Source organism: Calypte anna, chromosome 19 (genome assembly GCF_003957555.1).
Source record: "Calypte anna isolate BGI_N300 chromosome 19, bCalAnn1_v1.p, whole genome shotgun sequence".
NCBI classification, from domain to species: domain Eukaryota; kingdom Metazoa; phylum Chordata; class Aves; order Apodiformes; family Trochilidae; genus Calypte; species Calypte anna.
The window spans coordinates 526,253-551,581 of NC_044264.1; the positions used below are offsets into that span (position 1 = coordinate 526,253).

Sequence of the window (25,329 nt, forward strand, 5' to 3'; positions counted from 1 at the left end):
GCCATGTTGCAGGCTTAATTCAGGGCTCCCTCTCCAGAGAGCATTTGTTCCTGCTGAGATGTGGTGCTGAGACAGAGCTCCTGGAGGTGCCATCAGCCTCCTTTGCTTTCTTGCTGGTTGTATCTTGTTTTTAACCAAACCAGTGAGGAACCTGCACCACGTAAAATGACAAAGCCTGGACCTGCAAGGCCAAAACTTGGAGGCTCAGTGCAACCTGTGTGGATCCAGCTGTCCCTGATGTGCTCCGTGGAACTGGTGCTTCAGTTACAGGATCTGCCACCAGGGTTGGGTTCAGCTGGGCTTGGACCAAAAATTACTTCTGATGATGCAAGCAGCCCTGGCACGGTTTGGTGAAGAGCTTGAAAGTCATGGTCTACCAGAGAGCTCTGCATTCCTAGCTGTATGGAGAGGTGAATGGTTAGGAAAGCCTGGACCATCCTGGGTACTTCTCAGCTTTCCCATTAATCCCCAAGTCTCAGGAAAGCTGCTTTTGTTTTTTCATGGCCTTGGCACATCGATTTTAGAGGCGAACCTTGGAAAATGTGAAAACGTGTTGCTGTGGGGAAAAATGATCCTGGCCAGCATCCCTCCTCTCTGACACGTGGGTAGCATGGTGGGAAGCCATGACTGTGCTGCAAAACTGCAGATGACTGGAAATGTCTGATATTTCTGCCTTGTACATGATTTAAAATGACACAGCTGAAAGAGGCAGTGAGTGATGTCTGACACCAGGAGGTTTCCCCCAGTCTGTTTTCCTCCCCTGTTGATGCAGCTGAAGGGTGACCCTCACGTTTTTTGGGTCACTTCAGCCCTGCAGACTGCAGGAGAGAGGTAGAACTTCCCCAGTTCATACCTACTGGAGGATCTGCTCCTTGATCTTGGGCAGAAGAACCCCCACCTCCTGCAGTGGGGCATGGTCCTCCCAACCCCTTCTGATCTCTCTGTTGTTTATCTGTCTGATTTCTGGCTCCCAGGACATGATGCCAAGAGTGGGGCTGGCCCTGGGACACACAGACACCCTGTTAATGTGTAACAGGCAGGGATTCTCCCCCGTGATGTGGGCAGTGCCAGAGCCACCAGCAGCTCTGGGAGTGATGGCTGGGTCAATATTTGCACTGGGCAGCCAGTGGCATGCCCAGGATGTTCTTCCTGCACTGAGCAGCCAGCTCAGCCATGGGAAGGGAAAGAACTACAAAAGCTCATTGATAACCAAGAAAAAAAAATACTATTATTGTATTATTTGAGTGTGATTTAATTAAATCATGTACTTAGTTTGGGTGAGTGCAGCTGCTTGGCCATGGGCCATGGGACGTGCTGTTGGGCAGTGCTTGCCCTTTCTGTCCCACTGCTGGCAGCAGGTCTCTGGAGCTGGGAAGTGACTCTAGAGAGGCTTTGAGGTGGTTTTGAACCCCTTGGCTGTTTTTTAAGGGCTGCACCAGCAGCTCCAGGTCCTGCTTGGTGCCCTGGAATCATGGCTTGGGTGCCAGCAGGGTGAGTGTGGATGCCATGGGGTCAGCAGGGACAAAGGGATGTTCCCCAGGTGCTGGAGTTCAAGTTATCTCCATTCTTAGGAAAATGATTCCCAGGCTGCTAAAGCAGGGTTAAAGTAGAAGGAATTACTTAACTGTTTAATTTCTTAAGTGCCCCCTGAAGGGTTGGGGTGGGTGTTAAGTGCTCACTGAAGGGTTCTGGTGGGCATTAAATGTACACTGAAGGGTTTTGGTGCAGGGGGCCTTGCCCATCTGGGTTGGCCAAGGTTTTGGTGCTTTTGCTCTGGTCTTGAATCCAGAGGTTACAGCTCTGCAATAAAGCCACAAACCCACTTAGTAAATCAGATGAAAGCTGTGGTTCGTGTCACTTCTCACCTTATGGTCAACTAGGGGGTTCTCCTTGACCATCACCTCACCCAGCCCATGGTGTGGGGCAACCAGGGACCAATAGATAAATATTCTTACCAATAAATAACCCTGGAGCTGGGAATGATGGAAGGGCTGGCAGGGGGAGAAGCAGCAGAGGCTTTGCAGCTTTGCTCTTGCACATTTAAACTTCTCTCCTAAAACTTGCAGCACCTTTTGTGCACCCTACTTTAATTTTCCAGAGCATGAGGGTGGCATTTGGAAGCCAGGCCCTGAGCTGGAGATGTGATTTGTGGTTGCATTGGCTTTGTGGAGTTGGAAGAGGGAGATGCTGGTGCCCTGAGGCTGGGGAGGTTTGGTTGTCTCTGAGATGGCTGATACTTTGGGGAAGAAAAGCAGAAAGGGGTTTATTTCCTATAAACCTTGCAGCAGAGCCTGGACCTGACACCCAGGAGGCGTGTTGGGGCTGTTTGCTTCCCAATCCCCAGGGTGCTGTGCCTTGCTGTGGCCATTTGGAATACCTAAAGCATTCCCTAAGGAATGGGAGATCTTGCTGGGCTGTGCCAGCTGCCTCGGGGATGCTTCCAGAGCAGGAGGAAAATGATGCTGATCTCTGGGTTGCTGGGTAAACGACTGCTGATTACAGCCTCTTGATATTCCAGACTGGGATCCTGTCACAGAGGAGGAGTTTTTTTAAAGCTATTACAGAAAGTCCAGAACTGTGGAGATGTATCCTTCATATCCCTCTTCCCTGCCATCCTGCAGCCAGACATCCATGAGTGCCCTTTCCTTTCTAAAAACACAGATGGGCTGTGGGACAGTGCTGGGGCCAGGCTGGAGCTGTGGGGCAGGAGGTTTGATGGCTGAAACCCTTTTGGAACAGGGTGCACTGGTCATGAGCATGTAGGAATGTTTCCCTTTCTCTGCTGCAGTAAAACCCCAAATCACCAGTGTGGTTCTAGAAGGGTGAAGGGTGGGAGGTGAGCAGAGGGAAGCCCAAGGGATGCTGACTGGGTTTTCCCTGGATGCAGGATGGTGTTCCCTGTGGCCATGCAGGGGAGCAGGCAGCCCCTTGGTGAGCATCTCTCCTCAGCAGCCTCCCCAGACCTCCCAGCTGAGCTCCAGGGCTCAGTTTTGCCACCTCCCTCTACTGTTCCTGTTATTATTTGGATTATTTTTGACATGGAAACCTTACTTATCTTCCTTACAGATTAGAGATGTGGCTATTTCCTCTGCTTGCCAGCCTCTGCCTCCTTTTTCCAGCCTGGCAATCTGCCCAAACATCACACCAAATAACCTGCCAACACCTTTGCAGTGCCCTGGCTTCCCCCTTGCTCTGCCAATCATGCAAGGCAGGAAATCTGATATAACCTCTGGTTGCTGTGGGTTACCCAGCACCTTTTTTAATAGGCATGGAAAAATAAAGGGCCTGGAATGATTTGGGGTGGTTTTTTTTTTGTTTTTTTTTTTTTTTAATAAGAAAGTTGCTAGTGTGAAAGCAGTGATTGTTTTGTAGCTGTAAGCACTGGAAAACAAACAGGCCCAGTGACTGGGGTGGATGTGTTCAGATTTTTGTAATAAATAGGAGTCCATTTGGCATATCTGAGTGCAGGAGTCTGTTTCCAGAAGAGTCCAGGAGATTTTGGCTCTCTGGAAGGCTGAGAGCATTGGACACCTCCAAAAGAGATGAAAGATGCTCACCTTTTGAAGGTCCTTTTTTTGGTGTCACAGAAACCTCCACTTTGGGACATTTCAGCCACACTTCACCTGTGTTCCTTGAGTCTGTCACCTCGGGGCTATTCAGTGACCAAAGGTGACACTCTTTTTGACTCTATTTCTTGAGGTCCATCATGTATTAGTGTTTGCAGGTCTTGCCAGAAGAGCTCAGTGCCTTGACAGGGAGCTGGGATGTCCTGAGTCTCTTTTACAGCCCTTTGGCTCATGTTTTTCTCTGAAACCCTTTGAAAAGGGTTTCAGGAGCCCAGCAAAGGGGATATCTCCAAATAGCTGTGGGGCTGCAATGAGGTTGCTTTGAGTTCAGAAGTATTTACACTGGGAACCTCCTGCTCTGATTTGCCCAAACCTGTAAAACAAGGAGTTGAGAAAACTGACCAAGGTGTTGTGGTGCTAAACCTGCTGTAAAAATACTTACCCAAGCTTGACCTTTTTTCCTTGGCTTGTCCCTAAATCTGCACCTGGAGGTGCTGGGCTGCATGGGGAGGTCTTGCACTCGTGGCTGCACTGTTGTTATTAACAGTAATTAGTAATTTTAGTAAATTAACCTTTTTTAAGTGGAGGGTGGAAGTGCAGAGGGGAGAGATGTGGGTGGTACCCGGAGCTGCTGCATCTCTGGTGCCGAGCAATGTCTCCTGATTTCTCCTGGGGAACATCTCAGAGGAAGAGAGGAAAATAAACAGGGAGAATAAATGATTTGAGCCAGGGTGGAGAGGGATGCTTACCCCTGCACCCACTTTTTGGAGCTGTTGAGCAGGTCTGTAAAGCTGGAGGCATCACTTCCCTGCAGGCATCCTCCTTCCCGGCTGCTCCTCGCAGGCGCCTGTGGCTGGGGAAACTCATTCATCAAACCCACTTTAGTTATTTATTTATTATGCTCCTTTTTGGCCCTCAGTGTGGGTCATAAATAATGATTAAGCAGAAACAAAGTGTCGCCAAGCTGTCGCCCTGGCCAGGGCTTAAGCAAGGGGAGAGATGGAAGGAAGAGCTTGAGGAGAAAGGGGGATGCTTACTGGGTTTTTTTGTTTTTTGGGGGGGTTTGTCTGCTTTCACTCTAGCAGCAAGAGAGAAACTGAAAGGAGTTTGAAAGGCAAAAGTCACTAAAAATAGAGTGTGTGGGATTTTTAAGGCTCCCCAGGGCTTTATTATTGAGCTGCCAGTGCCTGGAGCTGAGCTGCCATCCCAGTGACAGCCAAGGCAAGCTGGGGGCCAAGAGCCAGCTGGGAAAGGGTGTCCAGGGCAGCTGGGCAGATCCTGCCCCATGGAGTTTTTCCAGGGTGGCTGGGGCAGGAGGGGAAACCAGGACCCGTCTCCTCCTCTGCTCCAAGAAAAACTCAGGCAGCTTCTTAGGAACTGCCTTGGCATCTCTCCTCTCCCATGGAAAGAAAGAGCTGGAGGAGGTGAACATGACAAAGAGATGGAGGGATTCAGGGATGGCCAGGAGTGATGGGCTGAGCCTGGTGCCAGTGGGGCCATTGCTGGGATGGTGCCTGCTGGTGGCTCTCCAGGCTGGGCACGTGGGGTGTACCAAAAATTGCTGCCTAATGCTCTGTTTCCATCTCTTCCCTTTTGCAGATGTTCATTATGGAGAAGGTGGAGGGTGCCCAGTGCAGCCTTCATGAGTTCAGCATCACTGGTTCCACCTACACCCCCGAGGGACAGATGTGAGTGTGGGTCCCATCCACTCCCCTGGTGACACTGGGTGGCCCTGGCCAGCAGCACAGTCAGGGGGGAGGGTCAAGCTGGAGGTCCCTGAGCTCACCTCTGCTGGGTTTTCCATGCCAGTTTGTGGAGTTTTCTGCTGTTGTGTTTGTTTATCCCACCCCTGAAGATGCTGAGGGGATGCTCCCCAGCCTGGGGGAGGTCTGGGAAGGAGGAGGATGAGCAGCTCAGCCTCTGCTCCCTGCTGCTTTGCTGTGTGATCCTGGGCATCTTCTTCATTGCTGTCCCTTCAGCTCATCTGGGGAGCAAGTATAATTAATCCCAGCCTTAGACTTAATTTCATGAACATTTATAGAACCAATTTGCTCTCTGCTTGGGAATCTCCATTAAAAAGTGAGCCAGGTCACAAGCTGGTGTCAATCAGTGCATTTCAATAAATTGAGCAGGACTGAGGGGCTGAACCTGTGTCTGCTGCTGACTTCAGAAGCTGCACTGTCCCCTGTTCTCCAGGGGTTGATCTTACAGCAATTCAGTTTGCTTTGGAGTTTTGGTTCATCCTTGTGCTCAGCTCTGCATACTGAGGGGGGTGCCAGGGCTCACTTAGGTGGTCATGGAAAGAAACCCCCCCTCATTCCCCTGGGGCTGGTGAGACCAAAATGCTTATCCTGGCCTTGCTGTGGGCAAAATTACAAGTGTGACCTTGGTTGTCCTCATATCCCCTTGCAGCACCCATCCAGCAGCACCTTCCCTGATCCCTTTCCTGGCGTGTGGGTCTCGGCCAGCAATGGGGCTGTACCCCCCCATTCCTTCCCAGCTCTTTCCAAGGGTTCCTGTGCTGCCAAAGCAATTTCTGATATTTCTGCCTTCCCAAACTTCAGAGCCTGGCCCAGGGTGCCTACATGCTCCCTCCTCCCCCTGGGGCAGCATCCTCCATGCTCTTCCCTCCTCTGCCAGCTCTCAGCCCAGCACAGCTCCTTGTTCCCCAGCAAACAGATTTTTCAGATTTTCTTGGCCGCTCCCTGTTTTCCGCTCCTGAGCTCGCAACAAGGGCTCCAAAATGTTCTTTCCATTGGGAACAAGCAGTGGAATAAACTGATGCTAATAAATGCCTGACAAATTATTTTTCCAGCAAGCAGCTGACCGGCTGAGTTTAGACAGCTCTAACCTGCAGTTACCTCTCCTGGAACTAGGATAATTTTTTATTTCCCCTGAGAACCCCCGCTGCCTTTCCTGCCACTGGGTGAGAAGTAGCATCCAGCTTCCCTGCAGCACTCAGGGCTGCTCCTTTCCAGCAACTTTTGTCCTCTTTTATCATAGCAAAGAGCTGCTATTTAGGAAGCACAGGCCACAGTTTGCTGCTTGCTTGGAAACAGCCAGGGCAGTGCAGTTGTTAAACTTGTCTTTGGCTCTTAAACGCTCTCATGGGTGCCCTCTGGGCTGCTGGAGCATGAAGCAGCATCGTGGGGAGGAGAAGGGACTTGCTGCTGGTCCTACAGCTCCTCTGGGTCCCCAGCAGCTGGAAACACCTGGAGGAGTGGAGATTAACTTGGATTTCTTTGCCCTTTTTTTCATCTGCCTTTCAGCAGCCCCTACTTTCAGGTCCAACACTCTTTTGAGCTCCTCCACAGCCCCCTTCTGGCTACTTCCAGAGTTTATTTGCCTCCTGTAGTATTTTATTATATATAAATGATATTATATATTTATAAAAACATAAAAAAAATATAATATTTATTACTCTTCCTGCTCAATTTGCTACAGCACAAACTGCGAACCTGAGTGTTTATTGCCAAGCCTGAGCCTTTAACTGGGCTCTTTTCCCCTCTTTTCATAAAATTTTACAAGGGATGGATAGGAAAAGCAAAGCATTATTATTTAACAGGGAAGCTGGCAAAGCTTAAGGCTTTGGGGTTGTTTTTTCCCTGCAGCCTGAAGGATGAGAAGCCCGTGGAGTGTGGGCAGTACGACGGGCTGGTGGAGCTGGCCACCATCTGTGCCCTCTGCAATGACTCCTCACTGGACTACAACGAGGTACAGGGGCACCAGGGTGGTGGGGGCTCTGTCCCTGTGCTGCTGGCCCTTTGCAGCACTGGTTTGTCCCTTGGGATCCCCTGCCTTGGCTTCATCCCATGCCAGGGAGATGCTCTGGGAGCCCTGGGATGGTGCAATGGGCACCTTCGGTCAGAGCAGTAGGTAGTGGTTGTTTTTTAAAACTTATATTCCTTGGTTGGGTTTTTTTTCTGCCTTCTAGTCTAAAAAAGTCTATGAAAAGGTGGGGGAAGCCACTGAAACAGCCCTGACATGCTTGGTGGAGAAGATGAATGTCTTCAACACCGACACGAGCAAACTCTCCAAGGTGGAGCGAGCCAACGCCTGCAATTCGGTGAGTGAGGGGAGGACCCTGTGAGCTGCAGTGGGGATGGGGGGCAGAGGAAAGCTTTGGGGTGGCTGTTATTTGAGCAATAACCACTTGAAATAATCCAATGGACTCATCTGCCACAAGGATGCAATTTCCTGGCTTGCAGAAGGATGTGCTGTCTTCGGAGCAGAAAGTGCCATGGCACTGGGGAGGCTGATGCCAGGGTCATGGGGACTCACCTGGGGCCATGTGGAGCTTTGGAGTAGGTGATCCCTGAAGCTCAAACTCAGACAGGCGAGACTTTCTTGGTGTTGGCCAGAAGCTCTGGCTGCAGATAAAGAGGCTTGGTGTTCTGTAGCTGAGCAGCAAATCTTTGGGTGCCAGGCTGGCAGTGAGCAGCTCTTTCTAACAAGTAGGGCTTAGGCTACAGCAGCTGTTTGAGCATCCCAGGTGGGTCAATAGGATAAAAGTCTGGCTCAGCATGATGGGAGCTGGTGTGTGCCATGGGCTTGGGCAGCAGTGCTGTAGTTGGGGGGTTCAAAGTCTTCCGTAAAAACATGTAAGAAGAGCTCCTTTTACTTTTTGCACTGTCCCATCCCTTCTGACACCTGTGTTTGCCTTTCTTCTGCCATCACTGGTCCTCTGCCAGCTCAGCAGGGCTCTTAGCTGAGGTGGGGAGCATGGCTGTATCCCCAGGATGGGGCTGTCCCCAGCATGTGGTGGCTCAGCCCTGGGCTGTCCCTGCAGGTGATCAAGCAGCTGATGAGGAAGGAATGCACCCTGGAATTCTCCCGGGACCGCAAGTCCATGTCTGTTTACTGCACTCCCACCCGTCCCGGCCACAACTCTGCTGGCAGCAAAATGTTTGTCAAGGTAGGAGAGAAGGTCCTCAGCACCCTGCATCCCCTCTGCTTGGTCCTCCAGGATTTGGCCCTTGGTGCAGTGGGCAGGGATGTTTCGCAGTTTGGCTCCTCCTGGAGCCTCCCCAGGAGCCAAGGAGGAGTCAGGGAGGCTTTGCAGGGTTGGTAGGAAGAAAAAAATCAAGCAGGTAAAATGATTTAGAGGGAGGAAAAGCCTGAGTGTGCTGGGGCCAGGGAGGAGCTGCCCTTGTGCAGAACTTGGGCACTTGCCTGGACCCTCCAGACACCCCTAGTGCACAACGGGCCATGTCCAGCCATGGCTGTAGCCAGAAATAGAATAGTTTTTAAAGGACATTTTTTTCCCAAGAGAAGAGATGCAGCAAGAATCTCACCCTGCTGGCTCTGAGGAGATTTGTATATTACTGTTCCTACTGGGACATCTTCTGGGTGGGGGAACTCTGTCCTCTAGGTCGGGTCAAGACCCTCTGGAGCCATCATGTCTGTGGCCCTGGCAGTCTGGGATGAGCTTTGTTAGGAGGAGCAACAGAGAGTTTGCAAGTTTAACATGAAACAGCAATGTCAGAGGTCCTTGGTAAGGTCAGGAGGGACGGGGTGAGATGCTGTGATGCTGAGGGACATGTTCTGATTCATGAAGGCAGCTCAGGCAGCCACTGAGCATCCTGCAGGCAATGTGTTTTTATCACTGGAGTTTACAGCCCTGATGCCCTGCCCATCTCTGAGAGAGGAGCTGTGGTGTTGGTAGTCTCTCAGGCAGATTTTGCAGGAATCAGGATGGATTCCCTCCCCCCATCCCTGAGCAGATCCTCAGGCGGGTTCCTCCTTCCCAACCGAGATCCATCAGTCCGAGGCTGCCATCTAGCGCGCTGTGTGCCGGGATGTGCTGATCCTGCTGGAACTGGGGGGATGTAGCCTTCTCCTTCACCAAAACTCAGTTCCTTCCCCCTCTCCAACACTTCCTTGGCTTGCTGGCAAGAGCCTCTCATCCTCCAGGTTCACTCCATCCCCTAAGCTCACCCTGCTTCTCCTTAGGGCGCCCCGGAAAGCGTGATCGATCGCTGCACCCACGTCCGTGTGGGCACTGCCAAGGTCCTGCTGACCCCTCCGGTGCGGGAGAAGATCCTGAGCAGGATCCGGGACTGGGGCATGGGCATTGACACCCTGCGCTGCCTGGCCCTGGCCACCCACGACTCCCCCGTCCGCAGGGAGACCATGCAGCTGCACGACTCCACCACCTTCATCCACTACGAGGTACAGCTTTCTGCAGGAGCTGGTTTTTTTTTTCCTTAATCCTAAGGTTTTCCCAACCATTTCCAGCTGCTTCAGCAGTAGCTTCTCTCTGGTTTCTCTGCGGCCACCAAGCAGGGCAATGTCTCAGCTCCTCCACTGCAAACTCTGGAGGCCACCTGTCCTACTGGGCATCCATCCCCGTGGGGTGACCACTGGGAGGGGGTCCAGGGACCCCCAAGAGGGGTGGGAAGCAAAGCGGAAAGGCATGAGGAGCAGCAGAGGGGCTGGGACCCTCCCCGCTCCCCTCACACCGGGGCTATAGCGAGCACCCACAGGGGTTTTGGTAGGGAACCTCCTGAATGTCGGTGGGGTGACAGCAGGGAGGGAAGCAGCCGTGTCCCTGGGGATTAACACAGATCTGGGGCTGTCCCCCTCGTCCTCCCAGAACAACCTGACCTTCGTGGGCTGCGTGGGGATGCTGGACCCTCCTCGCAAGGAGGTGACCTCCTCCATCGAGATGTGCCGCAAGGCCGGCATCCGCGTCATCATGATCACCGGTGACAACAAGGGCACGGCGGTGGCCATCTGCCGCCGGATTGGCATCTTCTCAGAGACCGAGGACGTGACTGGCAAAGCCTACACAGGCCGGGAATTCGACGAGCTGCCCCCCGAGGCACAGAGGCAGGCCTGCCGGGACGCCCGCTGCTTCGCCCGCGTGGAGCCGGCACACAAGTCCCGCATCGTCGAGTACCTCCAGTCCTTCCACGAGATCACCGCCATGGTGAGTCCTCTGAGGGAGACCCCCTCATCAACCCGGTCCCTTCCTTTCCACCCAGCCCAACCCTTTGCACCCCGTTAATCCTGGCTTCATGCAGACAGGGGATGGTGTCAATGATGCCCCAGCCCTGAAGAAAGCAGAGATCGGCATCGCCATGGGGTCGGGCACCGCCGTGGCCAAGTCGGCTGCTGAGATGGTGCTTTCTGATGACAACTTCTCCACCATCGTGTCAGCTGTTGAGGAGGGCAGGGCTATTTACAACAACATGAAGCAGTTCATCCGCTATCTCATCTCCTCCAACGTTGGGGAGGTTGTTTGGTGAGTGACCCTACCCCAGGCACCACTCCAGGGGGAGCAGTGGTGGGGATTTGGGCACAACCCCTGCCCTGGGCAGCATGTGATGCCCAAAATAGTAACCCCAGGTACCAAACTGAGCAGCTCGTTGTTCCTCAGGGGTAGGGGAACTGTCTTGTTGTGGTTTTATAAACCCCAGGAGCTGTTGTGCTAATGCATTGTATGTTTCAGCCCATGCTCTATCTTGTTCATGGGGTTGTTGTCTCTGATGCCCTTTGCTTCAGGTCCTGGGCAGCTCTCCATGTCGCTGCCTCCATCCCCTGCCCATCCCTCCCAGTAAATCAGTGCTGCCCTCAGCAACACAAGCACAGCTTTGGGATTGTGTGGATATCCTTTGTCCTTGTGTTTCAGCAGGGGTGTTTGTGCTGGGAACGAGAACACAGGTGGCCATGGGGTTGGGTTTCAGCTACCAAACAAATTTTAACAGCGACCAGAACAAAGCTGCAAAATTCACTCTTGGCTTTCAGGTTCCTGACTTGAGGGGCTGTGGGTTAATCTGCAGGACTTTAGTGACTCCAGTTTGGATATTTGCCAGCTTGCTTTCCCCACACAGACACTTTCTTCGGCCACCTCAGAGCTCATCCAACTCAACATCTCTGGGTTTTTTCCCCGCAGCATCTTCCTGACAGCCATCCTGGGCCTGCCCGAGGCCCTCATCCCTGTGCAGCTGCTGTGGGTGAACTTGGTGACAGATGGGCTGCCAGCCACAGCTCTGGGCTTCAACCCTCCTGACCTGGACATCATGGACAAGCTGCCCCGCAACCCCAAGAAGCCCCTGATCAGTGGCTGGCTCTTCTTCCGCTACCTGGCCATCGGAGGTGAGCACCAGAGGGCAGAGGATGAGGCTGGGCATGGGGTGGCGTGGGGTTTTGGGGGTCCCTTGCTGGATGCTGGTGAGTAAAGGGGGGGTCTGGTCTCTCTCTTGGCTGCAGTGTACGTGGGCCTGGCCACGGTGGGCGCAGCAACCTGGTGGTTCTTGTACGACGCCGAGGGACCACAGGTCTCCTTCCATCAGCTGGTGAGTCAGGAGAGGAAGGGGCTGATTTGGTGAGCTGGTTTGGGTGTGGGCATGGATTCAGGCACTGGGGTCTTCCCTTTCTTCTGTGGTTATCGGGGTGATCCCAAATTACTGGTGGAGAAGACATTTGTTTGATAAGGAAATTCTCTCCTGCAGGCTCATGTTACCAACCTTGCTGCTGCCTGCAATCAGCTTGATCCAAAAAAGATAAAAATAGCTCCTGTACCTGACCCCAGAATAAGGGGACAGTTTTTACATTGCTGTAGGTGTGAACAAGGTGATGGGAAAGCGGGTGCCATTGCACCCCAATGTCACATGTGATGGAAGGTACGGTCTTGATAGAGATGTGTGCTCAAACACTTTAACTCCACGTGAAAATCTCTGAGCCACACTCCAGCCATACCTGGCCCCAAGCTCCCACCACAGCAGAAGCTGTTGTATCAGTTGCTCTGAGCTGTGGGATGTTGAACAGCACCCCTAAAAACCAAGGTTCACCACGTGCCCCCAACCACTTGACCTCTTTCTCCTCTTCCCTGCCCTCTCTGCACTGCTCTGTCCTGTACTGACCAGCAGTTTGCTGTGCCAACAGAGGAACTTCATGAGGTGCACTGAGGACAACCCCCTCTTTGAAGGAATTGACTGTGAGATCTTTGAGTCCCGATACCCCACGACGATGGCTCTGTCTGTGCTGGTGACCATCGAGATGTGCAATGCCCTGAACAGGTAGGGTGGGCACAGGATGGCTCTGTGTGCCCTCTGTGTGACTGGTACAGGGACTCCTTGTGCATCCCTTGCTGTGCTGAGGGCTTGGCTTGGGCTCAGCAGAGCCAGTTGGGTTGTCCCCATAGATGAATGCCATAAACAAGCTTCTCCAAGCCAGTGTGCTGTGCCAGGAGCAGGGGAGGATGGGCTGGATATGGATTCCTCAGCAGTTTGGGGTGTTAAGGAGCAGCCCTAATCCACATGTGGCTGATTGCCTGCAGATGGGTGTCCAGATTCACATCCCAGCAAAGCCTGAAGCTAAACTGGGAGAGAAGGACTATACAACCCACAGCCCTGCATCTTGGAGAGGAGAGGGAAAGCCTGGGCTTGGGCAGGAGGTTGTTGGGACTGACACTGTCCTCTCACTTTTGCAGTCTCTCTGAGAACCAGTCACTGCTGAGGATGCCACCATGGCTCAACATCTGGCTGCTGGGAGCCATCATCATGTCCATGGCTCTGCACTTCCTCATTCTCTACGTCAAGCCCATGCCTGTGAGTACCTTCTGCCACCTCCCCACGCAGCCCAAGGGGGTTCCTCCTGTGGGCAAGTACATCCCCTGGAGCACTCTTTGGGTCTGGAACCTTCTGGGTTGGTTGTCCTGAGTGTCTGCCCTCAGGACCAGCTCCTGTGACTTGAGGCAGTGTAGGGACTGGGAGTCACGCTGCCCCTCTGAGCCTTTAAGTCAGAAGCTCTCCTTACAGTCAACACAAGAGGGCCTGTTGTGTTAGGTATCTCCAGAATATATCTCCAGATATCTCCAGAAGGTGGTTCAGTCCCTTTTGGAGGCATCACGTCCTTTTGCAGTCCAAGGCTTCTGTGATGCTTCTGCTGATGCCACAGGTTGGATGAGGTTATGAGGAAGCTGGTCTGGTAGAAGCTGTCCCTGCCCACGGCAGGGCTGACAGAACTAAATGGTCTTCAAGATTCCTTCCAGCCCAAACTATTCTATGATTTTAGGAAGTGGGTCACTGTGCCCAGGTTACTTGTCCCTTGTCCCCTGCTACATGTCTGTCAGCATGTGAACATACAACCCGAGCTTGGGCCTCACTTTCCCTGTCAGCAGAAGAGGTGAAGGGCATAATTTTTGACTCATCTCAACTGAGAGCCACATTGGGCTCATGATACACCTTGAGGAAATCCTGTTTCTTGTGTCTGGATCCTCCCTCCTTTGAACCTGGGATAACCCTTTCCCAAACAACAACTTGAAAACAAATGAAAGCAAATCCCACCTATTGAGATGTCCAATCCTTTCCACCTTGCAGCTCATCTTCCAGGTCACCCCCCTCAGCTGGCCCCAGTGGGTGGTTGTGATGAAGATCTCCCTGCCTGTCATCCTGCTGGATGAAGGACTCAAGTACATCTCCCGCAACCACCTGGATGGTGAGTCTGGTCTGTACCCCACTGGGGAAAGTTTGCTCCGTGGGGCTTTGGTGGTGGCTTCTTGGACACCTTGCTCACCTCCTTGGCTCACGTGGTGGCTGCACCTCCACGTTCATCTCCCTTGGTTGTGCAAAAGGGACTTTTTCTCCTCCTTCCCGGGTGCCACTCCAGGCAGAGCAGTTGGCACTTCCCTCTGCTTGGAATGCTGCTGTAGGAGCTGGAGATGAATCTTCCATGTGTGTTCATCCAGCTCCTCTCAAACCTCTGGGAACATCATCCCTTCTTGTACAAAGCCAAACAAACCCAATGTGGGTTTCCAAGAATTCTTCCTTTTTCCCTCTCCATCTTCCACCCCTCTATGGCCATCCTTACCTTGTGTTTGCTCCCTGTTTTTAAACTCAAATGAGAACTGAATGTCCTATAGACTCTATTTGCTGGCCTTGCCCTTGGCCAGCACTGCTCAGGATCTGTCCCATGTCACACATGGAAGAAAAGCAGCTCCTGAGACGTGGAGGCAGCAGTGGGCTTTAAATCACCCCAGTTATCCAGGCAGCTCTCCAAGGAGGTGACAGCACCTTTCATTTGTTGCTGTGGGTGATACTTTGGTGCTGAGCTGGGCCTGATGGGTTTTGCCAGCTGCAAAACTGGTGCTGGGCCTGCCATGGGGCTGGGCTCTCTCTAGGAGAACTGGGAGGATTAATTTTTTAGGGATTTTTTGACACTGAGAGCAGGGAAATGAAGGGCAGGAGGGACACTATCCTTACCCAGGGATGATGTGATGGTCCTGGGGGGCAGATGAGCAACTGGACTGGATGTCCTTCCACAGAGTCACCTTGCTCAAACCTTTTTTTGTTCTCCCTTTAGGCAGTCAGCATCCTGGCAAACCCCTCCTTTTACCTTCAGCCTTTAATAATAGCCCAGGAAAACTGTGCAAAACCATGCTTGCCTCTCAGGGCTGCAGACAGATCCCTCCAGCCCCAGCAGGGAGGGATTTGGGCCTTCCATGGTTTCTCATGGAGCAGAATCATGCAAAAAGCTGGATATGTGGGATGGGAAATGACAACAAGCAGGAAACAAACTGGTGGTGCTGGGTCCTGGCATGCTGGGGGTGCTCACATCAGCTTCCCTGTCTGTGCATAACCACAGAGACTGCTCAGCACAGAGAGAAACAGAGAGGTGCAGGGGCTCCCATTTTCACATAGATTGTTTCTAATTTATTTTTAGTGAATTGGTGCATCCCTCAGCAGACTGCAAGGTGCTTTGCATCACCCAGCTCTGCTTGATCATACAATTAGAAGCCTTGGAGCAACAGTTTGACAGCATGGCCCTGGGCTGGGGTGTAGGAGAGCTGGTTTAATTCCTGGTTTTTGCATCCCAGGCATGCCCTCAGGCTTCACTTCACCATCTGTGAGCTGGGAACGAGCCTGTCTTTCTTCCACACTTTGCATTTCCCTATGAAAACTCAGCTCTGTTGGAGGAAGAGCTTTCCTTCAGCTCTGCCAGCACAGCTCTGAACACAGCAGGGTTTCTGGCAATGCTTTTGAATCCCATCAGACCAGCTCAGGGGATTTCCCCCTCCCATGCCATGGTCCTGAGATGCTGGGGCATCTGAGCCACCCACATCCCCACTTGGTGCCTCACCCAGTGAGGGTTTCTCATGCAGCTCTGCAGTTGCTGGGACAAAACCACAGTGAAATCATCACATTTGCAAGAAGTCACTGAAATCCTGCACCTCCCTATTTCCTCTGGGCATTGAGAAGCAAACAAGCAACAAGAAAACCTGAAACAAACCCCATTTTTCAATGTGGTCTTGTGTTTTATTTTATTTCTTTGCTTTTTTTTTTTTTTTTTCCTGCCAGGCATTCTCAGGACTGTAAGCCACACGTGGAGTGAGGACCACCAGCTGAAAACCTGCAGGACTCCAGAAAAAGGGTTGGCTTTCTTACCTTCTCACCCCTGCTTGTTTTATTCCTGTGTTTCTGCCAAAATCTTGGTTGTGTGTGTGGGGGAGGAACCTGCAGGAACCATGTCTGGGTGAACGTGGCTTGGAAAACAAGCAATAATTGAGCCCAGGGACCTCATACCTAGACAGGATCTCCTTTCCCACACTGGCCTCTGTGTTTTGATTCAAAATAAGGTCTAAAAAGCCCATGAAAGAGCTGTTTGCATGGCAGTTTTGGCCAGGGGCCAGGCTGGGAGGCAGTGCTTTGGGGATGGTCTCTGGTGTGGGATGGCCCAGGGTGTTCAGTTGAGGGATGCAAATGCCCTGGTGCAAGTTCTGCTGATTCAGGTTTTGTGTGGAAAGTCTCCTTTGATCAGATTTATATGTCTTGTTTCCATTATGCTGGATTTTTCCTTGTCCTTGAAGCTGCAGAAAGCTGAGACTCTTCAGTTTTCCTTGAGGTCGTGGTGCTTCATATTCCCCTCCCCAGCACCCTGGTCATTCCTAACCTCTCCTCTTGCATCCCTTGTCTGTGGTGCTGCTTTTCTCCAGCTCTGGCCCCTCCAAGGTTTCTGCTGCCTCAGTTTTGGAATGCATAGGCTGAGCTAGGTTGGCTCCCACAGATGTTCTGCTCAGGAATGTGGAGATGTTCTTGAAGACCCTCTCAGATGTCCATCACACAGTCAGGCTCTTAAGGGCTGACCACCCTCTAGGCCAACTACTATTTTTAATACTTGCCACCCTCTATACCTTTAAGCATGTTGCTTTCTGAGCCCTGAGGGTGCAGGAGGAAGGTTTCCAGGCATCTGCAGCAAGACCTTGCAGAAGTTTCCCTTCTGTGTGATTCTTAAAAGGAACAAAATTCAATCAGCAGAAAGAAATAACCCCAGCACTTGGGGCTGTCACCCCAGCACCAGGTGCCATCAGCCTCCTGCCCTGGTTCCCCCTGCTCCCATCCAGCCCATTCCCAGGACTTCTGGTCTGCACCACCTCAAAGCAAACCCATTGTAGGTGGCAGTGTTCCCACTCCAGTGTTTTCACTTGTTTTCAGCCCGTTTAGTCAAGGAGCAGGAGCTCTGCTCCACCACTGCCCCTGCCAGCAGCAACATCACTGAAAATCCCAAGTTTTGATGAATTGTTGTGAAGTGTTTTGTTGGTAAATCAGTGTTTGTGCAGCCATCTGTCCTGACACCCATCGAGGGCAGCAGCCCCTGGGTGGTTTTGCAGGAGCTGCAAGGTGGTGGCCATGCCACCAGGTACCTGTCCCCTGCCCATCAAGGGGCTCTGCAGCCTCCTGTCCACTGCAGCTGATGTGCAGGGGAGGTTGCACACTTGGGGGAACATCCCCACCACCAAAGGGAGCTTTGGCCTCTTTTCTGCAAACTCAGCCTCAACTTTATCCATGAGCATCCTCCCAGAGGAGACCAGCTGGCAGAGGTGACTGGGTGGTGACAAACACATCACATTCCCTGCCAGCACCAGTCAGCACTCTGCAGCCATCTGAGACAGCCCAAAACCTGCAGGGACCAAACTCTCCATGTCTCGTCCCCCTCCCCCCCCAAAAAAAGCCATCAGCACATAGTGAAGAGGAGCTGCTTGCCTTCATTTTCCTGGGGAGGATGGAAGCCCCTGAGCCCCCCCCTGGGAGCTGCCTGCATTCCCAGTGGAGGGGCTGGCACAGGCAGAGCCAGCAGAGTGCTGGGGCTGCCCTTGTAGGGAAATCTCTGCACGGAGCTACCTTGGCTGGGCCAGGGCAGGAATGTGTCCCCACGGGCCAAGTCCCTTTGCTTCAGCTGTGGGATGCTCCCAAGGAGAGTGGCGCCGTGCCTTTTGGTGCTGGGATCCCTTCAGATGGGATTTTACAGCTCTACAGCCTTGATTTTTAATTTATTTTTATTATTCCCTACTTTCTGGATTGGGTTTGGGTTTTTTGGTTTTTTTGTTTGGTTTTTTTGTTTGTTTTTTTTTTGCCTGTGCATGTGCCACGCTTTGGAGGTGGAAGAGCAGAGGGAAGGTCTGGGTGCTGCTGCCCTGGTGGTGCAGAAGGATGGGATGAGGTTTTCCCTCTCTTTTCTCCTGGGTTGTGGTCTCAGCTGAAGCTGGGGATGCCTTGCTTTGGGGGAGGGAAAAAATGTGCAATTTTCAGAGCTGTGAAGTCTGCAGTGTTTCCCTGGGTGCAGGGAGTGGTCCAGGCTGGTGGCTGAAGCCTTCATCCCTCTAGCATCACCTTTTAGGGGAACCTGCTAGGAGGAAAGTCAAAAGCAATAAGGAAAAACCTCTGTGAAAGCCTCGGGTTGTCCTGGGGAGGAGCAGAGCTGGTAGGAGATGAGCTCATGTTGTTTGGTGGCAGGTTTGCAAGATTTGAAGGGCTGGGAGAACCCTGAGAAACGTGGTGGGAGGGAGGATTCAGCTGGATTGTGGCCACCCCATCCTTTCAAACAGGTCCCTCTGTCCCCTCTGCTCCTGTCACTGGACACCGAGGTGTCAAGGCCAGCAGCCTGTGGGTGCCAGACCCTCAGGTGACCACAGATCTCCTGGAAACACCCACTCAGTCTATGCCAGGGGGTTGCTTAGAGACCTGAGAGGAACATTTTGAAGAGCATCCTCTGTGTCCCCATCCTCTCCCTGCTTGCACATCCCTGGGTGCAGCACTTGGGGGAAGCATTGGGAGTGGAATTAACCACCCTTGTGTCCTCCAGCTGAGGCTGCTTCTCTACCAGAGCTGCTGAATAGACTCCTTGGAGGAGAGGAATTTTGATTTGTTGCAGTGAGATTTAATCCCCCATGGTCTCCAGCATCACTGCTTTGCTCCAAAGGCTGCAGTACTGAGATCACACAGAGGGATGCTGCCCTTTCAGCAGCCAGTTTTATCTTGGGACACGAGGGTTGGGTTCTCCAGCCAGTTCTGGAAATAAATTTTGGCAGAAGCTGCAAAAAAAGTGGTGGGTTTTTTTTTTTCTTCCCTCTTCCCTCTCTCCCTGTTATTTATTAATTCCCTGGAAGCTGTCGGCACCAGGGCTGGCAGCCCTTGCTGGTCACCCCAGGCAGGACCCCTGTTTATCAAGAGCATGAGTGCTCTGTGAGATGTGTTTGGTGATGTGTACAGTGATGAAAGATGGAGAAATATGGCTGAAAGCTTCATGCTCAGTGTTTTTTCTAACTCTTCTCAGAGTGCTGCCTAGTGGGTGTTTTTGTTTTGGATTTTTTTTTTTTTTACAAAAAGAAAAAAATAATCCAGAGCTGCCAGCAGGGTCTCTCCTAACCCTGGGGACACTGCTGTTTGAAAACTGGGGACTGAGTTGGTGTGAGCCAAGCCCTGGCAGGGGTTTCAAGCTGCAGACCATGGTTTGCTTCAGGCTGTGTCTTGCTTGTTACCTTCCCTGTCCAGTGCCACCCATGGGAGAAGGGAGGAGGGTGCAGTGACTGCAGTGGGTAGGTTGGTCCTTGCTGTGGTCCTGGAGGTGGGTGTAGAGGTGTAGGTGGATGTAAAGGTGTAAATGGTGTCTCCACAGAGCAGTGGAGATGGAGCTTTGGGATGGGGGTGGGATGCAGTGAGCTTCCTCCTCTCCACAGTGCTGCCTTTCCCAGGATGCCTGATGCTCCTGTTAGGAGCAATGAGGAGGGATCCCTGATTCCTTGCCTTCCCACTGCTCCTGCCTGCAGGGCTTCAATTCATCCCTTTCCCCACCTCCTGCAGCACTCAGTCCTTCCTCACCTGGGCACCAGCATCCTCCTCCTCAGCAGCCACAGTGGGGCCAGCTCTGAGCAGACAGGAACCCAGGGATCAACAAATAACAGGGGAACGGGTAACAAACCCCTCACCAAAACTTTTCTCTTTTTTTTCCCTCCCTCTACCTTTGTTTCAGAAGAGAACAAGACATGAATTACTCGAAGGAAACCCTCCTGACTAAAGGTTCCCTGCCCTGTAACTCGGACTGAAGTCTTGCATGTGTGCCCATCACTCCAAGCCAGCAGGACTTGCATGTGTCCAACCAGCAGAAAAATGCGGGTGAAGCGTCGAAAAGAAAAAAAAAAACCACCCCCAATTTTGTTTTGTTTCGTAGCTTTCTTTTTCCTGTACATAAGAGTGCAATTACTGGACAGCTGGAGGAGGGTTTGGGGACAGAACTCTGTCTGGACCTGGGTCATTCCTTGGGGATTTGTTCCTGCAAAATTTGAGACCTTCTTCCCCAGTTGTGCCCGGTGAGCTCGGGGCAAGGCAACCTTCATGGGAGGAACCAGGATTTTTGGCAGTAAGAGGAGCACAGGCAGGAGGCTGCTTCTCCAGACTGGGGGAGATGGGTGAGGGTGTCTCATGGGAGCAGGAAGGGCTGGGGAAGGAGATGAAGGGGCCTTGGGCTGGGGTCATCCATGACATCCCTGGTGTTGGGAGGGTGCTCACTGCAGCTGCTGCACTGAAAATCCCTTCAGAGAGTGAGCACTGGTTCATGGGTGTCATGGGTGTTGGGTGCATCCAGTGGAAGGTGATGTTCTCCCTGTTTCTCAGGCTGTCCTGTTTGATCCCCACCTTGTGGAAAGCTCTGCCCCTCTCAGGCTCATCTGACACCAAAGTGCAACACACTCTTCTTGTCTTTTCTCCTCCTTCCATGCCTTCTCAGATCCCATCTGCTCTATTTAAGCCATAGCCAGCTCCCTCCTAGGGGCAGCCATTCTGAGCAAAGCATGGGGATGACCCAATGTCTTCCTCATGTCTACAGCTCCCTCCTGGTTATGCTTTCTGTAGTTGGTTGCTTTTTTTATACTATTTCCCACTCAGGGGTAGAGCAGAAGTCCTTAGGAATATGTCCATGAGGTCATGTCCTTTGCCTTGGAAGACACTGGTGCCTTGCACAGGGCATCCTTGTGAGCAGGGATCCACCTCTGAGCTGGGAATGAATGTCTGTTTGTAATAACCTGCTCCTTCCCCAGGAGTGGTGTCTGTGTGGCATCCCTTTCTGTAAGGCACCAGCTCCTCTTTACTCTCTTGGGATTTTTCTGCAGCAGGCGAATGGATCAGGAGTGGGGTTTGGGATTTAGTAAACTGATCTTTCTCCCTTGAGCTGCATCAGCTGAGGAGCTGCTAGCTGGTGATTTCTTCTCCAGCTCTCCAAATCCTCTCATTTTCCTCACATTCCCCTCTGATCCATCCAGATGATACTCACTTAGCCAGCCCCTGCATCTCTCCTTTCTTTTACAACCCAGCAGCAGCCCTGGAGCCAGGGCTTGGGACAGCATTTTGTTCTTCTGCTGTTTTTTTTGTTTTGTTTCACTTTTTGCCTCTTAAAAGTTTCCAGTGCTTTCCTGTTTTCCTGTTTGCTCTTCCTCTTCCTCTGTACAGTAGGTGCCAAATGTCATCCTTCCTTTTATTTCCCCATCACCAGCATTGAAGATGAGCAGAGCCCCCAGACCAATGGGAATGTACAGAATTGTTATACTACTGAGCTGATTTAATTGTACAGAAAACCTTGCATGAAATGTTGTTACTGTATTTAATATATATTGTATTCACAGAATTTTAATATGGAGCTCTTTAAAAAGATCTTTATAGACACTCTGTGGTTAGATTGTTGCTGATTTTTTTTTTTTTTTGGTTTGGTTTGTTTAATGTTATTATACTTTGTCTTGAAGAAGTTTTGTTTTTCAGATGTGTTATGTCAGCTTGATTTAACTGGTGATCCCATGGGGCAAACAATTCTTCTTTAAAGATTTTCACCATGAATGAGCTCACCCTGGTGCAGAGGACCAGGGCATGAAGGCTTCAGTAAAACTCATGCCACAAACCTGGAGTTTGCCCTTTCCTGAAAGCCTGGAGTTGGCCTCATTTCAGTACAGATGACCTCCAGCTCTCTGTACAGGGAAGGAACCAGCAGGAATTCAATGTTGGTGACTTTAGGGGAAACTGCTTCTGTGTTTTCCTGAGGCTGAAAACCAGTTGGGGAAGGGCTGGGCTGGATCCAGAGCATCCCAAGCATCCCAGCCGTGTTTGTAGGCATCTCCCTGGGACACCAGGTGCCCTTGGTCCCTGGTCCTGTTGGGACCTGCTTGGTCCTTCCCCTCTGTATTGCAGCACCCCAGGTAATTTGTTTCCTCCGGGCTTCAGGTCTGGTGTAGGTTTATTAATTTTATCCTTAAGGATTGGTGTAGGGTTATTCATTTTATCTTTGTGTGTGTAGAAGAGTTTCTTGTCTAAAGGCCTCGCTAATGAGTACTGAATAATGGATGGGAGGCTCTAGTGTAAGGAGAAGGAAAAGGGGGAAAAAAACCCCACAAAAAAACCCCACAAATGAGAGCTCAGAGAGGAAATCATGAAATATTAACTGGCTATTGAATCCCTGCTGGTAAATTCTGTTCAGGCTCCCCTGGCAGCAGATAGCTGGAGGTGGTGGTCCCAGGCATCCTTCTGAACCTGCCCACTGAGAAGCTGCTTGGGGTGATGCTGAGTTTATTTATTGCTGGTGGAGATGCTGAGCTGGTTGTTTTGTCACTGGTGAAGGTGCAGCTGGAAGCCCAGACAGTGCTGCTCTGTTCATGCAGCCATTGCAGTGGTGACTTCCCAAAACTCAACCCATCAGGGGAAGAAACCAGAGCTGTGTCCCCACCAAAGGCTTCATTCCAGCACCAGCAAAGTGCATTTGTTTGGTTTTTTTTTTTTTTTTTATTTTAAACCTCTACATCTGCCTAGAAAACAGTGCAGGAAAGCTGTGCTAAGAAGCCTGGAGCAGGCATCCCCCCTTGACACATCTCCCCATTTCCCATCTGAGCAGTTGACCACATCTCTCTCTTTCCCCCCATTCTGTAATTCCTTAAAATTCAGGTTTCATTCCCTGGTTTTTGATTACAGAGGCTTTTCCTTCAAATGTTTCAATGAAATAGAAAAAGATTGTTAGCTCTGATTATTTCTCCTTTATGCTTTGGTGAAGGGTCAGGATAAATCACAGTTGTTACTTATTGGGTGGATGTCACCAGCCTCGTGCTGGGCACTTGGACAGACTGGGGCATCTTCTTGTGCAAACTTGGTGATCCCAGAGCTGAGACCATGGCTTTGGGATTGAGTTTTGGGTCTTACTGAGGCCCCTGAGTGTGTGCAATAGGAGGGAGATGGACACTGAGTGGTTGCTTTGCCCAAAAAAAAAGGCAGCTTGGGGGCAAAGCCTCAGGGATCCTTCCATTTTTTTATAATGGAGGGTAGGAATTATTTCTATTTTAGTTTAATTTTGGTGGTGCCACCTGGCATAAGCAAGAGTTTTGAAATAAAACTTGGGTCTTTCCAGCAAGACCTTTGGCATGTGTGGGATGCTGTGATGGATCCTCCTCACGTAGGGAAGGATGTAGGATTGTCCCCCTTGCACTTTATTCTCCTTTTTTAGGGGCCAGGCACCCTGCTGGGTTGCAGCTAAGGGGTCAGCACCTTGGGGACAGCTTTGGGCAGCAGCTCTTGACAAGTCCTTGGTATTGTTTTGGGATGTTGTGGCTGGATCAGCTCTTTCCCCTGTGGTGTGTGGTCCATGGTGGAAAAACAAGAAGATGGTTTTGAAAGCCAAGGAGTGTCCTGTGGTTTATTTCTGTCCTGTGGCTCCATATGGCTCAGGGGCTGGGGGAGGTTTTGGATTTGTGTGTTAGAGACTGTGAAGATGTTGTGTGGGTGTTTCTGATGCTCTCAGCGAAGGCTGGATGGTACCCCCAGGTGCTGAGGAGGAGGGACAGGCTCTGCTGTAGGGGCTGGGGGGCTTCATTCCTGTAACAGCCTCAAATTTGGGATTGAACCCAAATCTCTGCTCACAGTGGGGGTGGCAGAAGCAGCCAGAGGGGCACTGGGATGACTCGAGAGTCATTTTTCATCTTTTTTTTTTCTCTGTTGGGTTGATGGTGCAGGGTCCTGCCCTGTGAACCCTCATCAAAAAATTGGTGTGCAGGAGCTCAGAGTGATGCTGTCCTTGTTGGGGGGAGATGTTCCTGAGCTCCAGTGACCTTGGTATCGTGTCACTCCTGAAAAATGAAACACACAGGAGTTCCCAAAAACAATTACTGAAAAAACACTGTGACTTTTGGTCCATCCCTGGCATGGCCATCACCTTGTGTCACTGCTGGGGAGATTCAGTCCCCTCTGAATCCCTCTTCAGTCCCAGCTGGGCTTTTTATCCCCACCTCTGCAGTGCCACTTTCTGGTAGGGCTTGTCCTGGCCCATCATGGTTTGGGATGAAGGAGAAGGGCTTCACCCCATGCAGAGCTTGCAGGGCAGAGTTTGGGTTAGGATTTGCAGGGCTGCAGTGAGGAAGGGGACTCACAGGGTGGATTCTGCACCCTGGCCTGGTCCTTTTGGTGCTGCTCAGCTTTTGGGTTGAGGAGGGCATGAAATGAGCCTGTGTCTGTGTGGACCTGGAGTGTGAGGATGGGGGGGATGGGGATGTGTGAGGGTGGGGATGCTGCTGGCTCCATCCAGGTGCTTGGGACCAAGAGGAGGGTGGCTGCTGAGCTGCTGGTAGGTGGCTTCCATCCTGGAACATGCTGACTTTTATTTATTTTTTAATTTTTAATCCGAGATACCTGAACAGCCAAATCTAGAAATCTCTGAGTTTGTGCATCATAGTAAAATGTAACCATATTTTTTTGGGGGGGTGGGTATAGGAGGGTGGGTTTTGAGGGGTAGGATTGAAAGAAACAAGGTTTCCTATTTTAGTATATGAGAGATATTTTTCCACTAAATTCCCACTTCCTAAACCCTGTCCTTTGTCCAGGTGTGCCATGAAGGTTTGGGAAGGCTCCTGGGGGTCCCATCCATCCCACCCACTCTGTTCACACCGTATCGAGCTGATTTGTTTTCTACCTAATGAAATGACAGAAATAAAAGCAATTTTACTGGAGGACTCTGGAGCTTTGACTGCTTGGGTCTGCCTTTTGTTGTTGCTCTTGTATTGATTTATTGGTGTTTGTTTTGTTGATTTGGGGCTGTTTGTGGCTGATTTGGGGGATATTTGGGAGCCCACGGAGCTGCACGGGAGAGCCTCAGGGCATTCTTTAGCCCTAAAAGGAGCTGTGCTCACCAGATCAGGATTTCTTGTGGGTTTTCAGAGCAGCCAAACTAGAAATGGAGCTGAATTTGTCTCTGGCATGGGACAACAAAGGCGAAGCGAAAGGAGTGGCATGATACGACTGTTGGGAATTTTTATTTTTTTTTCTAAAGTACCAGTTAATTTGCTCTTGGGGCATGAGAATCCAAATAACAGTGCTAATTTTGACTGCATCCAGAACAGTCCTCACCTTATCTCCCCCGCAGCTGAGAAAAGGAGGTTTTAAATAAGCCCTGCAATGACCTCCAAAGGAAATAATTATTAAATAAATAATAATTAAGTAACTTGGCCTCCTCCAGGGGATGGCAT

General features: G+C 51.3%; 1 protein-coding gene across 1 annotated transcript in view; it reads left to right on the forward strand.

Annotated features, from left to right (window-relative positions):
• The window catches only part of ATP2A3 (ATPase sarcoplasmic/endoplasmic reticulum Ca2+ transporting 3), a 53,832-nt gene extending 29,019 nt beyond the window's left edge, over window positions 1-24,813 (forward strand). Inside the window, exons 9-22 of the mRNA XM_030462182.1 lie at window positions 5,166-5,254; window positions 7,178-7,280; window positions 7,501-7,632; window positions 8,356-8,481; window positions 9,519-9,737; window positions 10,162-10,497; window positions 10,592-10,812; window positions 11,464-11,666; window positions 11,781-11,866; window positions 12,456-12,589; window positions 13,003-13,120; window positions 13,892-14,009; window positions 15,869-15,941; window positions 19,818-24,813. Of these exons, the coding sequence (XP_030318042.1) occupies window positions 5,166-5,254; window positions 7,178-7,280; window positions 7,501-7,632; window positions 8,356-8,481; window positions 9,519-9,737; window positions 10,162-10,497; window positions 10,592-10,812; window positions 11,464-11,666; window positions 11,781-11,866; window positions 12,456-12,589; window positions 13,003-13,120; window positions 13,892-14,009; window positions 15,869-15,941; window positions 19,818-19,890 (2,031 nt within the window). The 3' untranslated portion in view covers window positions 19,891-24,813. The remainder of the gene's footprint in view (window positions 1-5,165; window positions 5,255-7,177; window positions 7,281-7,500; window positions 7,633-8,355; window positions 8,482-9,518; window positions 9,738-10,161; window positions 10,498-10,591; window positions 10,813-11,463; window positions 11,667-11,780; window positions 11,867-12,455; window positions 12,590-13,002; window positions 13,121-13,891; window positions 14,010-15,868; window positions 15,942-19,817) is intronic.
• The last annotated feature ends 516 nt before the right edge of the window (window positions 24,814-25,329 follow it).